Source organism: Centrocercus urophasianus, unplaced genomic scaffold (assembly GCF_019232065.1).
Source record: "Centrocercus urophasianus isolate 14NV4802_14NV808 unplaced genomic scaffold, USGS_Curo_1.0 seq_21, whole genome shotgun sequence".
NCBI lineage: Eukaryota > Metazoa > Chordata > Aves > Galliformes > Phasianidae > Centrocercus > Centrocercus urophasianus.
The window spans coordinates 14,385,945-14,401,033 of record NW_024884767.1 but is presented as its reverse complement, the minus strand read 5'-3'; the positions used below and the strand labels follow the sequence as shown (position 1 = coordinate 14,401,033).

Sequence of the window (15,089 nt, the reverse complement as noted above, 5' to 3'; positions counted from 1 at the left end):
TAGTAGGAGAAGTAATTTCTCAGAGCACTGATGAGATCAAGGTGCTTAAAACCATAGTCATCCGTATGATTTCCCATCTGTCTTCAGTCTTCATTGATTTGTCAGCTAGTCGTTTTTTGTTTATTCATAAAGCTCCTTTATGGTAGGTTCTCGCAGCAATTCATCAAGTATATCTTCTCTGTCAAATTTGCTTTCCTGTTTTATCAGCACTGTGCCAACTTTGTTGCTTGGGATAGCCTCTGGGATTCTTCCTCAGCATGTTCACATGCATCTGTCTTCCTTTCTTTTTTACCCATTAAGGATAATTATAATGATGCACTTTCAAGCTGTAGAATTGAAAATGAAAATAGTTATCTTTTTCTTACTTTTGCTGTGATGTTGCTTATCAAATTTTTGTGTATATAACCTTCCCTCAAGGTCCCTTACTTATTTAGTTCTTGTTATAATAAGATTTATATTATATGTATAAAATAGCCGTGGCACCATGGCAGATTTGATCTCACTTTTTAAGAAGGCGTCTTCAGAAAAAGTGCTGATGTACAGACCCACAAGACTGATGCTTTTAATGACTGTGTTGTTAGAAAACAGAGTAAAGAGTAGACTACTTTTGGACAAAGGATTAATATTACTTTGTTAAAATGTGGCTTACAGACCTAAATTCTATGAAGGTTCATTGAGTTGACAGTCCTAATGAGTTTTGCTTCCAAAATGAGTTTAGTAATGTCCCTTTATCAGAGAAGAACCTAAACTGATTTGAAAAGGTCTTTCACTAGCAGTTGAGTTAAAGATTGAAAAATAATTAGTAGAGTAAATGGTCTTTTGTGTTTTTGTTTTTTTTTTAAAGATAGCCAGCAGTGACCTAGTGAGATGTCTGCTGTGACCTGTTTTGTTCATCTTAGTTTGTAACTTACTTTGTGTGGGGAGAGACATAAAAGTTTTTCAGTATGGTTAAAAATGAAAAGAAAAATTTCAGAAATGGCAGAGTGAAGAAATATCTGGAAGATAAAAGTCAGCTCATTTGGCTGCTGAAAGAATTGTCTGGGAGTTAGCACCACCAGAGATGAATTTTCAAGATATTAACAGATAGAAGCTGGAAAGAGCTATATATAAGTTAAATGGAGAATTTTATGATTATTTTTAACATAATTCTGAGTTTCCACTAAGATAGGGTGATGGCATGGACTGGCATTTGGTCTGACTTGACGTCAAAGGACAGTGTTTGCGTTTTTGCTTCTAGTTTGTTTGTTGGTTTTTTCCCTAACAGTGTCCTGCTCTCTTAAGACAGGTTGGAGCAGAGCCTCGGAGGAGAAAACTCGCCTCCCTTCTAGAGCTCCTGAACTTTATGAAGAAGGAGGGGCCTTCAGTAGCTCTGGATGGGATGGAGGATTGGAGGGGGTAAAAAGAAGCCTGGGAGTCATAGCTAAAGAAGAGAGCCTAAGGGGCTGTCATGGAGAGTAGGCAACAAAGAGGTCTGCCAGGTTGGTGATGGAAAGTCGTTTCTCAGAGCAAGGTGGCAGTGTACAGTGTGTGCTCCTGTTCACATCTGCCCTGCAAGATACCATGAGAAGTGGGAGAGTTGTACCGAGACTCAAGAATAACTGATGTGTCTTTTCGAGTCACTTTTTCTTTTTTTTTTTTTTTCATTCGAGTGGTTAATATTTTTGATTTGGTTTGCTTATTCTCTTGATTTATGGCTTAGCTTCACCTATGTGTTTGAAAAATTTTCAGTCCAGATTGGGAGCACGGTAGGAAGTATTAATTAGAAGGTCTAAGCAGGTCACTTGCAAAGCTCTGAAAAACTTGATGGTAGCACAGTCCCTAGTGCGTTATTTCATGGAAAATATTTATATTTGCTACTGTGTGTGTGTGCATGTGAAAATGTGCACTTCTAACATTATGTTAGTTGGGACAATAATGTATGGTAATTTAACTTTCTAAGTTCTGTATGAGGTGGCACTGGGATAAACTTGTCATAATAAAAATTGGTAGGTGTGGAGATTTTATTTTCTTTTTTTTCCGCAGTATAGTCTAATAGCTTTATTAAAATTTACAAAGCAGTTACAAGTTATGATCATCTTGTATTACTTCTGTGAGACTCTCGAAATATTTCCGTTTCTTACAATATCTTTTGATTCTATTTTTTTTTATTCAGCGTTTTGATTTCTTTCTGTTGTCCTAATTCTGTTTGTATATGTGTCTTAGAGCTTTTTGGAGAAGGACCCTTTTTTACCTCGGATACAGATGAGAACAACAACAAAAAGCCTTATTTTTCACTTGCTACTAATAGCAGTTAAACATAAATTTTCCCTCCTTAACTAGCCTGTGTGTCACCAGATAATGATCTTCTAGCATGCTCTTCATTTATTTGTTGCCATGCAAATAGTGTTCCTCAGAAAGTAGTGCCTACATTGAATCTGTCTTTGCCTTGGCACTGTTTGCATGTATCTTCCAGCCAACTCATAATAAATCAACTTCATTTTGCTAGTGATTTTCTTCAGCATTTTGGCTGATGTGACCAAAGTTAAAGCTTTTTGTATGTGGTAATTTTGGCTCTTATGAGTTGTTTGTGTGGTACTGTGTCCTCTGTTGACTTAAAAGAGCGATTCTCCTGACTTTCATTTTTAAAAGTTTAGTTTTATACGTGTTCCATTTAGCACACAGAAGGCTTTGTTTGGATTTCTTTGATAATTCACTGAATTTTTTTGTGGCTCAGCAGAAACAAATTACTGTAGACAATAAAGATAAATATAGAAGAAACTGAAAGTTTTGCAGAATGGCTCAAGCACTGAACAAGAGCAGCTTGTGTTGTAAATTTCTTGATTTTGAAAAGGACTTGTTAGGAGGCAATTAATGAATCAAAAGCATAGACTGAAGGAACTTCTGTTAATTCTTGTGTGTATTATTTTTCAGAGGTGGGAATGGCGCAAAGAATCTGACTCTTCAGTCTGCTCTTTGCCTGTAACATGAACAAATTTTGATAGTGAAACAAACTATAAAAGCATGGTAATTTATAAAGTAGTTTGTTTTTACTTTCTATAAAAAAATATCACACAGAAAAAGATGTAAGACTTACTTGAGTTTGTGCCCTTAAAAGCAAAGGTAGGCAGTGCCACTCTGTCAGCTGGCTTGTACACAGTTTGATACGATTTTACACACTAAAAAAAAAAAAGACTACTGAAGTTAGCATGCTTCATGCTGAAACTAAGGATGTAAATATACTGTTCTATTAAATTAAGTGTTTTTGAACTCGCCTCTGCAAATGAATTCTTTAAACACAGATTTTCATGTATGAAGAGATATTTAGAGTCAGAAATTTCTCGTGAAAATTACTTTTTGACAGAAATGCATTCTGCAGGAAAAAGATATATTTTCATCAAAAATGTTTTTTTAAAAAAATAGATTTTCAATCTACTGTGTTAAAAACAAAGTACATTTATGTCCTTCTCTGTCAGCTGAGTTTTCTAGCTGACAGACTGTATCCCCTTGTTAAGCTGTCGTCCTTCTGAGTCGGTAGTATGCATCACTGAAAACATCACAGCCAGACACAATAGGCAGTAAGTTGAAGATACTGGGATGTAATTTAATGCAAATTCAGAGGTACAGCTCTCTCTTGGCACTGTGGCATCCTAAACAGAGCTCAAAACTCTATTATATTTGTCGAAAGTATTCTAATTCAACAATAAAGAGTATTTTGCATTCACTGTAACTGAATTATGTTCTGTATTCTAAAATAATATGGAATTTTGAAATTCACTGCAAGTTAGCAATCTCTGTAGAAGTGCAGTTGTTCATATACGTACATTTCACTTTATACATATTTAGTAAGGGAGAAGTGGGGAAACAAAATAGCATGGGATCTAACTTTTTAATAGTCATGTCCAGATGGTTGGCTCTGTGGGTATTTGCACATGCTTAGAGGTATGTATATACTTTTACAGTTAGTGAAACCCTTTTTTTGTAAGCTTCATATTTACCCCATTCCGCACAACAAGCATCATAAAAATGAACAGAAACTGATTACACTTATTTTGTTCTTTGACTAGCTGTACTAACTTTCTACTTCTTGCTTCAAGTCTTGCATTATTAAAAATGTAAATCTAATAAATGTTGCTTTATAGTAATTTTTTTAATTATTTGTATTAAATAAAAATATTAAAGCATACTTGCTTCATGTAACTGTAGGAACCATCTTACAGTGTAGATGGTAATAGTATGTTTGTCTATTATGAAAATGCAGTGAGCCGCGAATAGTCTCACTTAGAAAGACTTCTGATTAATTCCTAGGTGCACGTCAACAAAGTACTAGTTACTGTATTTTTGCCTCCTGTTATCTTACATTGATGTTGATAATGCCTCATTTAAGGCTAAATTTCTAAAGATTTTTATTTCATATTATGGAGATACTATTGTAACTGCAGCTGCGTTGTTGAAGAAGTATAGAGTAGAACCCCGTATTCAGCAGAAACATTCCTTGCCTGAATAAATATCTGTGGAATAGGTGCTAAATTCTGAGGTTCTGTACCTCATGCTGTATTAGTGTATACCTTATTTTCTTTTCAAAATTTTGTTTTCCATTTTATCTCAGTATTTCCCTTTCAAACCTGTAAGCGACTAAACTTACCAAGTATTTCAAGGGATAATGTTGTTCATGCTTAGCATAGGAAATACATATATTATACATATATATATAATATATATAATACGTATATTATACACCTTTTATTGTTTATTTTTCCTAATGTAAGCTTTTCTGTTCCTTCTTAAAGTAATTGCCTTATCCTAAGGCTGGATTTTTCTTGTGGAGAATTTTTTTTGTTTTGTATCCCACGCTTCCCTGGTTTTCATAGGAGTGAAGAGTCAGAAGTGACAACAGCCTTAAAGTACTTAAAGGAAACTGCCACAGCAAAATCATGCCACAGGGAAGGAAAATACTGTACCAACTGTACATTTGATATGCAGGGAATGGGAAAATATATAGAAACATCCTCTAAAAGTAATGGTAAATTTGAAAATATTGATTACCATTTGTTGATCATGTTATAAATTCTAATATGGGAGTGAAAGAAACTCCCTTAAACTTTACAGGTTTTTACAAATTGAATCAAATAACAATTCTGTGGAAATTTTTTTCAGTTCCTGCACATGTAATGCAGTTAGACATTTGCAAATAACTTTTTTATGTTCATGCAAACTGAAAATGCACTGAAATAAGGGGAAATGTTATGAGAGTGACTTAGTTTCTTATGAATTTCAGACCTTTAAAATGTAGGTTTAGTCAGGCAGCGAAGAACCTGCAGTGGTATGGTATTGAGTTAGATTTGTCATTCTCTGTTATGTTTTTGATTAAGCATAGCATTTGCAATTCTTCCAGAATCCAGATTGGTTGGAAAACTGAAAAAAGCTTTTTCTAAAATTTCTGTGAAATTGAGCTGGTGATATTTTATAGTTACTGACTTACCTCAGGCAGTATTCTTTCTGAACACAGAGTAGGATACTTTACTTGGTCTGACAGCAGACTTGCACTAAAATCTTGATAGACTTCAATGTGTAGTTACAGCAACTGACAGCTCTTAAGCACAGTGGCATCATGTAAATAATTGTCTTTCAGTAAGTGGCATTATTTGAAATGAAAATGAGCATCATTTCACACAACAAATGCTTTATTCTTTCTAAAAGGTTAAAAAACGAGCTTGTTTCGCCTCAGTCAGCAGTACTGTCATCATTGTGATCATTTAGACTTGGTTATAGGGTCAAGCAACCAGAGCAATTGCCTGAGACTTCAGCCAATTAGAAAGGCTCCCACCAGGCTTGATTAAGAAACAGTGTAAATCACCAGACTGTTCAGAACTAAAGGATCTTTTCATAATGCTCACTCAGACAATAAGTTCAGCTATGAAGGGTCGTGTTAGACCTTGAATACGTATAAATCTGTGGAAAATAGTACTTTGATTTCACCACTACTGCTATGATATCTAGTATTTTTGAATTTGGGTGATGGTTTTGCTTTCAGTGTGTTATCTTTTTTTCTGCCATTTGATAACACTAATTGAAACTGTGTGCAATACTGGGTTGAACACGAAAAGTCACTTTCACTTTAAAGTCCAATTGTATGGTAAGTTTTCAGTATAGTATATTAAAAATATTATTACTGTCAGAAATATTCTCATTTAAAAACACTGATGATTTGATTAAAAATAATATTTAGTAATTCACTGTGCACTATCCCTGTTCTGTGTGGTGCAGAACACAGACAAATGTTCAGTTACTGTCTGAAATTGTAAACACTGCCCATGTTTTTGCAGTTAAGCTTGTTTTTGTCCTCAAGTGTTAGTGATACAGAGGCAGTCATGGTAAACATTAAAACTTAGACTCGTGTTTACTTTTGAAAGACCTAATAAATTCCAAAACATCTTTGCTAAGTCTTCCAGCTGATACTGACCTATGAATGTCTCTGGCCTCTTGCTCCCAGTGTTTTCATACATGCAGGTCACAGTGAAAGTAATGCTTTTTTTTTATTTCCATGGGAACTACTACGTATACAAAGAGTACAGTCACGCTGCTTCATAGAGCAAATAATCAGTTACAACATGGTGGTTTTGTATGGTCACCAACATTAGCTTTGTATTTTCACCAACAAAGAACAGAAGCTCTTCATTTAATGATATGACAGCTGTGCATTGCTGTCCAGAACATGACTCATCTTTCTTGTCCCTGTTTCCACTGCTTGAAACACACCAGCCACCCCTCACTATGCTCTCAATGTTTGGTCTCTATGAACATTCACCGAGCATTGAAGAACGTCAGTGGGTGCCATTTCTTCCTCATGAGGGATTTCAGCGGTGCATCTTTGCTTTTCTTCTATGTCAGACGCCATTTTGTCAGGCTGCCCTTCTGCTGCCACCTGTCACACGGCAGCACCAGGGAGCGGGATATTGACTGGAAAGTTCAGTATCTAATGCCATACCACCAACATCTGTTTCTGATACTGTGGACCAATATAATAAAACAGGAGGCATTACCTTTGGAACTGCCCTTGGACTTAAATTTATCATGATTTGCAGTCATTTGGGCATTCTCTGAATACATAAAACCTTATGAAAAGTGAATATGAATAATAAAGCTTATTCTATCTGAAAGGGATGGAAAAAGGTTGGAAGCTAGAAACCAAACAGAGGCCAAAGCTATCTGATTTGACTGAATTTTTGTAAATGCTCGTCTTCGTGCCAGAGAGAAGTGTAGATAACCAAAGCGTTTTTGTACAGATACCATCTTTTAAAATATTTACAAATACAAATACAAATACAGTTCTCCAAAATTAAATACACTGCTAAATTTTAACTCATTGGAATTTGAAATCTGGCATTATTAGCATTGCTTCTCTCTGTTTCTTTTCTTTTTTTCCAGTAGTAGTTTGAGTTTTTCTGCAGCCCTTAAGCAATTTTGTTTGCTTTGCTACCTATCTGGGTACCTTGTGCTGTTAAGGCACTTACCAGTAACTTTCGAGTTACCTGTTGACCCATCTGATCTTTTTTATTTAATTAGCTATGAATTAGTTGTAAACTCCAGAGTATATTAATGGAGCAGCACCATCCCCCTTCCCCACCCTCAGAAAACTTTTGTTTCTTTGCAGTCTCTGAACTATGGAGACAGAAACCTTTTTAAATGATGGGAGGTTTGAATCTCCATTTCCAGAAGCATTCATATAATTCTCCAGTATGGATAGGTTTTATTTAAATGACAGTTGTAATAATTTCAGAGGCTAGTTTTTGGAGATTACATTTGCAGAATCACTTACAGTATGTTACTCAAAATCCTTTGCCTTCCTTCCTCCCTCCCTCCTTTTTAAATGAAGAACAATGGTTTGAGTAAGGAAAAGCACAACATTATGCCTCTTCAAAATAGAGACTCTCTTGACTTCTTGTAGTTGCTCTTTTTGTTGATTTTGAAGAGAGTAAAATGCCCTTAAAAGGTAGCTTCTGTACAAGTTGCAGGAATGGTTAATACTGGTGTTGATGTGCTGCATTCTAAAAAGAGCATAACAGTGATATGGAGATATTTAAAGATATTTAAAATTCTTTAGCTTTCAGGCATGAGCAGGAGAAATATAACTCTAAGTGTAGAATCTTGTGTGTGAAAAGTAAGCAGTACCTTCCATTTATTCAGAATTTTTATTTCCTGACTATTACTGCATCTTAAAATGTTTTCTATGTCATAATAGAGGGTAAAGAAAAGTAATTTCAGTAAGGGCTTTTTGCTTTATCACCAGTCTTTTCAGTTTATTTTTGCTATCAATGTATCCATCGTTGTGTTATGCAGCAGTCATTCACTATCTTGCATTTAATTTTGTACCTGAATTTAGGTCACTGAACATTAGGGACCCAGGGGCTTACAGAACCCCTTTAGTGCAATAATCATTTAGTGCAGTAATCATTTAGTTGGAAGCTTTTTGTGTATTAGAAATATGTTCTTTCAACAGTATAATTCTATGTATTTTCAATAACATACAAGGATGTTTCTGTCTTCAAAGTTTCAGCTGCATAAAGGAGTCTCTGAAGTAAACCAAAGGAAGTAACACCATGAGGAAAACCTAATTGTTTTCCTTAGATCTGATGATGGTAGTACTGGTAGTAATAATATTAATAAGAACAGTGATGACTATCCCTGCTGGCTTATGCTGCTGTCAAGTTCTTCTACTGATATCTTGGGGGTTTAAAAAATGTGGTATTCAAAATACTGTAGTAACTTTTAGTTAGGTAACTGAATTTTATTTTTACAGGGCTAACTTTAGATACACAAGTGAATAAATTTGACTGATTTCTCTGTGTTCTTATTTCTTCATCTGTAAATTAGAGATAAATACTCACTTTGAGAAAGACTTTTAAATGTGCTGATAGATGCACTACCAGACAGGCTGTTCTTTACATCGTGACGTAGTTTGGAGAAATACTGCAGATCTACTTGACAGAAATTAAAGTTATATTCACTGCTCACATGAAATAAAATTTATACCAGTGTCTCAGTAGCTGTTGCATAAGTCTGCACATGATTGCCGGTTATGTGTATTCACTTTGTGCTTTATTACTCTAAGGATCTCTTAATTCCTTCCAGGAGGTGCTGAAACAGCTACAGGGAAGTATTGAGGATGAGGCAATGGCATCATCTGGACAAATTGACATACTGGAACGACTTAAAGGTAAATTTAAAATTATGTTTCAAGTAGGTTCACTTGTTTCTTAGGTTTTTTTCTTTCTCTTTTTTCTTTTTTTTTCTTTCTTTCTTTTTTCAAGATAGTATTTTCTAGCTTAGTTCCATCTTCTTTCCAGTGCTGCCTTTGGTGGTTTGGCATAGTCTCACTGTCTGTTGTTTTTTGCTGAGCATTTTAAAATGCATTTTAAAAAGGCATGTTTTCAAAAGGTGATGTTTCTGAGTTGCTTTTGTGCTTTTGCTACTGTTACTTCAGGGCTTACAGAATCACAGAATGGTTTGGGTTGGAAGGGACCTTTAAGATTGTCTAATTCCAATCCCCTTGCCCAGCAGGGGCACCTCTGACTCGACTGGGTTCCTCAAAGCCCCGTCCAGCCTGTCCTGGAACACCTCCAAGGAAGAGGCATCCTCAGACTCTGGAAAATCCGTTCCAGTGTCTCACCACTATCATAGTAAAGAATTTCTTACTAACACCTAGTCTAAATCTACTTTGTTGCAGTTTATAAAGCCATTTCCCCCTTCTAAAAAGTCCCTCTCCAGCTTTCCTGTAGGCCCCTTCAGATACTGGAAGGCCTTTGTATGGTTCCCCGAGTGCCTTCTCCAGGCTGAAGAGCCCCAGCTCTCTCAGTCTTTCCCCATAGGGGAGATACTCCACCTCCTCCAGACCTGCTCCAACAGATCAAAATCCTACTTGTGTTGGTGTCCCAACACAACTGGATGCAGTCCTCAAGGTGGGTCTCAGGAGATCAGAGTAGAGGGGTAGAATCACCTTCCTTGAGCTGCTGGTCACGCTTCTCTTGATTCAACCTAGGATATGATTTGCCTCATGGTCTACAACCACGCATTGCAGACTCATATTGAATCCTTCATCAGCTGACTCTCCCAAATTCTTCTTCTCAGGGCTGCTGTCATGCCATTCTCTGCCCAACCTGTATCTGTGCTTGGGACTGCCCTGACCCAGATGCGGGACCTTTCACTTGGCCTTGCTGAACTTCATGAGGTTGGCACAGGCCAACCACTCAAGCCTGTCCAGGTCCCCCTGGATGGTGTCTCTTCCCTTTTGTGTATCTAGTACCTCTTACGTATGAATAAATTGGATAAAACTTCCACTTCATTCAGTTCTCTGTAGGAAAAAAAAAACAACAAACAAACAAAAACAAATTGTTTAAATTAAAGACAGATTGAATCACAGATTTTTCTGAACTTTCTTGCATGCCCTTTCCTCCCTGTGTCACACTACTGAAACTGTGTCTGTCATGCTGAAAGTTGATTCCCTCTTCCCTCGAGAGTGTGATGGAGTGTGCACCATCCCATATAATACTTCCAGAGCAAATTCAAATCTGTGTATACCTGTTATCCTTACAACTGAACCATAAGTATCATAGAGGAAGGCTACATTTAACGGCCTTGTGGTGAACAGGCTTGTCATCATCTACATGATAATGAATCATCTGCAAGATCCCTGAGAAAGAGACTTTAGGAAGTAGGCTACAAGAGCAATTCATATCGCATTTTTAATGACATTCTTACTAAACTCTACCCGTTTCTAAATTCCTCTGGGAAAAAGATAAGCAAACTGTGCAGGGACACTGTTTCTAATGGGCAAAACTGTAGTTTTGCCATCTACTCAGGGACTACTATTCTCTTAAATGTACAGTCAAGACTTGATTTGTTTGCCTTGTTCTTTTCTAGTTCCCAATGCAAAATGTTCAGAATGCTTCCATTGAAGAAACGTGGATTTATACATGAAAGATGTTTCAAATGTGCTGCTGAACTTCATCTCTGAAAATATTTGCTTTCTGTTACCCAGAACTGAACCTGGAGAGTACCAGCTTTCCTGGAGTGAAATTAAGGCCAAAGGTGTCTGTGCGCTCATATGGGAGCCGGGAAGGGTCTGTGTCAAGCCGTTCAGGAGAGTGCAGTCCTGTTCCCATGGGATCATTTCCAAGAAGAGGATTTATGAATGGAAGCAGAGAAAGCACTGGTTATTTAGAAGAGCTAGAAAAAGAGAGGTATATTTTTTTATCTCTTCATCCAGTATGTGCTTACTTTTAATTTCAGTAGGATAAATTTAGTGGCATATTATATATACATAATATGTATATTATAATATTATATATTTAGCTGTAAGATTTGTGATCGTAAATGTATATTTACTGTAACAAGTAAGGAAACCAGGAGTTTGTATTGTATTTAGATGAAAAAAGAAAGTCTTAAAACACATAAAACGCTTTCTGCTTCTTGCATGCTGTGGTTACTGTTCATTGGCTGAAGGTTAATTTACGTTGATCAGATGATTAGCATTTTACAAACGTTGAACTGTCATGGCATCTCATACCCATTTGTATCTCCTCACCATTATTGGTAAGTTGGTACGTTAAAACTGACAATGTAATGGTGCAGTTTCTTTCTATGTTTTGCAAATTATTACGACAACCATGGCTAGTTGGTCAGTTATTTAAACCACTTAATAAGAAGTGCACAGGCATAATGTAGAGCTGTAGTATGTTATCAATCACTTTTGAAGGAAATGTAAGAGATAGGTAGCTGTCTCCATTGAAGACATCCTCATACCTAAAAATGAATCTGTCTGAAATCCCACATGTTTTTAGAGGTGTACTTTTTGGGTTTTCTAAAGATTTGGTCATTGCAAGCTGCTGATTGATAGGGTGTAATTCTGTGGGGCTGAAAAACAATCAGCAACGCTATACTTTAAGCTTAGTAGTTTTAACAAGCAAAAAAAAAAAACCTGTTTGGTACTGTAACACAAAAATTTTGCTGGGAAGGAGCAGCAGCCTTGAGCTCCCACTTTAAATGGCCTTTCCTGGTGTTGAGGAAAGCTTTTGTGCTTTAAATACTATTTTTAGGTCCCTCTCGAAATGAAAGTAATGAAATGAAATGAAAGTAATTTCCCATGGATCCATAGTGAGTCTTCTCTAGCAGCACTTCTGTTTATCTCAGATTTTACTCAATGGTCATGTTTGTTTCCTCTTCAAAATGCAGACTCCTGAAAAGCCATATAGAAAAATATAGGAATCCAGGAATCTCTTCCCACTTGCTTACTTCAGTCTTAAAGAATCTAGTGTATCTGCCATTTGAACTCATGGCTTTTCCCTCTTAAGTTTTTCCATTCTTAGAGGCTTTTATCCTAGTCTCTAAAGTATTGCTTGTAGAGCTCTCTGTGTGTCGTATTTCACAAGGACAGGGCACTCCTATTTCTTATCCAAACTGAGAACCTGGCAGTAGTTCATGATCCACCTTAACAAAATATAGTACAAGTTTTTGTTATTTCCAGTGCTGTTTTTTACTATATGTGGTACTTAAATCTTTTAAGTGTAGTTGGGGCTCTCAGTTAAAATAGAAGTCATTGGACTCCAGGTCATTCAGAGAAGGACCATTAATTTAGAGCAACTGGAGTTCAGGTTGGTTACTGCAATACATCTGGTTTACAATGTAATCTTTTACTACAATTAGTAAATTATTCTAAAAAATGATTCTAAAGTGATTGTTCTTTGGACATTTTTGTTTAGAAATAAAGTCCAGAGTGATCTGGTCTTATTTTTTTTTTTTTTCTTCAAATAATGCTGGAGAAAAGGGAGGGAAAGGGTTATTTTAATTTCAGTAAAGTTCTGACACTGTTACTGTTGCAACCATGGCAGTAAAGATTTGTGCTGCTGAGAAGATGATCTTCTGTAGAGGCATGACCAGATAACATCTGGCTTAATTTATTACTGAAATAATAATCACTACTGCCCAGCTCTTCATGCTGTTTTGCAGGACATCTGCAAATGCTTGAGGTGTTGACCTGAGCCCCGGGTAATCAGAAAAATCAGAATTTAGAGTGGAGAATATAGGGCTATGCATTTCAAAGCAGTATGAATTCGGAAAGGAATTAACCACTTACTTTGCTGTGCCTTGTGTGTTTGTTGCTAAGTTCTGATGTTTCAACATGGATTACTTGCTGGTAGTTTTTTGTTTGTTTGTTTGTTTGTTTTTTGCATTTGAATAGGTATTCTAAGAGTTTGTGGAACTTCACAGATGTCAGAACATTAGAAAAATTTAAAAACTAACATTTTTTGGAATCCTGCAGCATAAGAACATTTTCATTCAGTATTTTAACACCCTGAAAAATATGTTTTGCTTGTGGGCAGCAGCGTCTGGGAAGGACCACATCATGTATTAATTGTACATGAATTGGGCAAAATCACGAGGTGCTTATCAATAAAGAAATTCTCTAGATGTTTGAAAATGTAAACAAATAAGGAACAAGAAAAATGATCTTCTGAGAAGGAAAAAATTAACCAACTGGTATGAGAAATGTTTTGCATGTTTCCCACTTACTCAATTCTCCTCCATTTTTAAACTCAGTAGATGCAGGAAATGGGAGATATGTATTTTTAGAATCATAGAATTATTTGAGTTGGAAGAATCTTGGGCTGGTCATGCAGACCAGTTCCCCTGCAATGAGTAGAAACATGTAAAGCTTGAACAGTTTGCTTGGAGCCCGGTCCAAAATGTTTTAGGCTACCAACTTAGAATATACTGCTTAATAAATCTCTCCTGCTTTCTCTCTGGCTATTTTCAGGTGTTGTTGGTCAGACACTTTTTCAGGCTATGGTGCAGGTTCTCATCCCCAGGCGACGCTACAGGCTTGGGGCGGTGTGGCTGGAGGACTGCGTAGAGGAAATGGACCTGGGGGTATTGATTGATGCTCGGCTGAACATGAGCCGACAGTGTGCCCAGGTGGCCAAGAAGGCCAATGGCATCCTGGCTTGCATCAGAAACAGTGTTGCAAGCAGGAGCAGAGAGGTGATTGTTCCCCTATATTCAGCACTGGTGAGGCCGCACCTCGAGTACTGTGTCCAGTTTTGGGCCCCTCACTGCAAGAAAGATATTGAGGCCCTGGAACGTGTTCAAAGGAGGGCAACAAAGCTGGTGAGGGGTCTGGAACACAGGCCATATGAGGAGAGGCTGAAGGAGCTGGGAATGTTCAGCCTGGAGAAGAGGAGGCTCAGGGGAGACCTCATTGCTCTCCATAACTTCCTGAAGGGAGGTTGTAGTGAGCTGGGGGTCGGCCTCTTCTCTCGTGTCATCAGTGATAGGACCAGAGGGAATGGTTTCAAGCTACGGCAGGGGAGATTCAGGCTGGACATGAGGAAGTATTACTTTTCAGAAAGGGTGGTCAGGCACTGGAATGGACTGCCCAGGGAGGTGGTGGAGTCACCGAGCCTGGGGGTGTTCAAGGAAAGACTGGATGTTGTGTTGAGGGACATGGTTTAGTGGGAGCTATTGGGAATAGGTGAACGGTGGGACTGGATGATCTTTTAGGTCTTTTCCAACCTTGGTGATTCTATGGTTCTATGATTCTATATTTTAAGAACTACAGTTATCTTACGTTATGGTTTATCTTTTATAATTTAGATAATCTCACCTTTGTCATCTCTGTGACATAATACTAGAGGTGATGGGGCTGTGCTGATTTTTTTATGAAAATGTGTGTATTCTTTGATTATTCTTCTTGTTTTATTCCAGTTTGTTGTATTTTTTTTTCTTAATTTGTTGATTTTTAGCATTTTCTCATCTTGTGACTCTTTTCTTATCTCTTCATGGCTAACTGTATGACTTAACTATGTCTTTACAGCATCTCTTAGAAAGTGTTTGGTTTTCAAGATTTTGTTGTTGTATCAACTACCAATGGAAGTGAAAGTATTAATTATGTAATGCAAGTAGCATAACACATATTTTGTTGCTCTTCTCTCTCTTGACGTGCAATAACATTGACATAAACATCCAGAAAAGATCTATAAAAGAAGGAACCTTTTGACTCAGCTTCGTTTATTTTTTGTCAATTCAGAAAAAGTCATTACAAACTTTTTTCTAAATAT

At 36.9% G+C, this 15,089-nt stretch overlaps 1 protein-coding gene across 7 annotated transcripts in view; it reads left to right on the top strand.

Moving 5' to 3' along the window:
- The window catches only part of APC (APC regulator of WNT signaling pathway), a 93,581-nt gene that overhangs the window by 39,380 nt on the left and 39,112 nt on the right, over positions 1–15,089 (top strand). For all 7 annotated transcript variants that reach the window (XM_042822803.1, XM_042822802.1, XM_042822804.1 and 4 more), the window contains 2 exons: positions 9,109–9,193; positions 11,015–11,216. In XM_042822803.1, the coding sequence (XP_042678737.1) occupies positions 9,109–9,193; positions 11,015–11,216 (287 nt within the window). The remainder of the gene's footprint in view (positions 1–9,108; positions 9,194–11,014; positions 11,217–15,089) is intronic.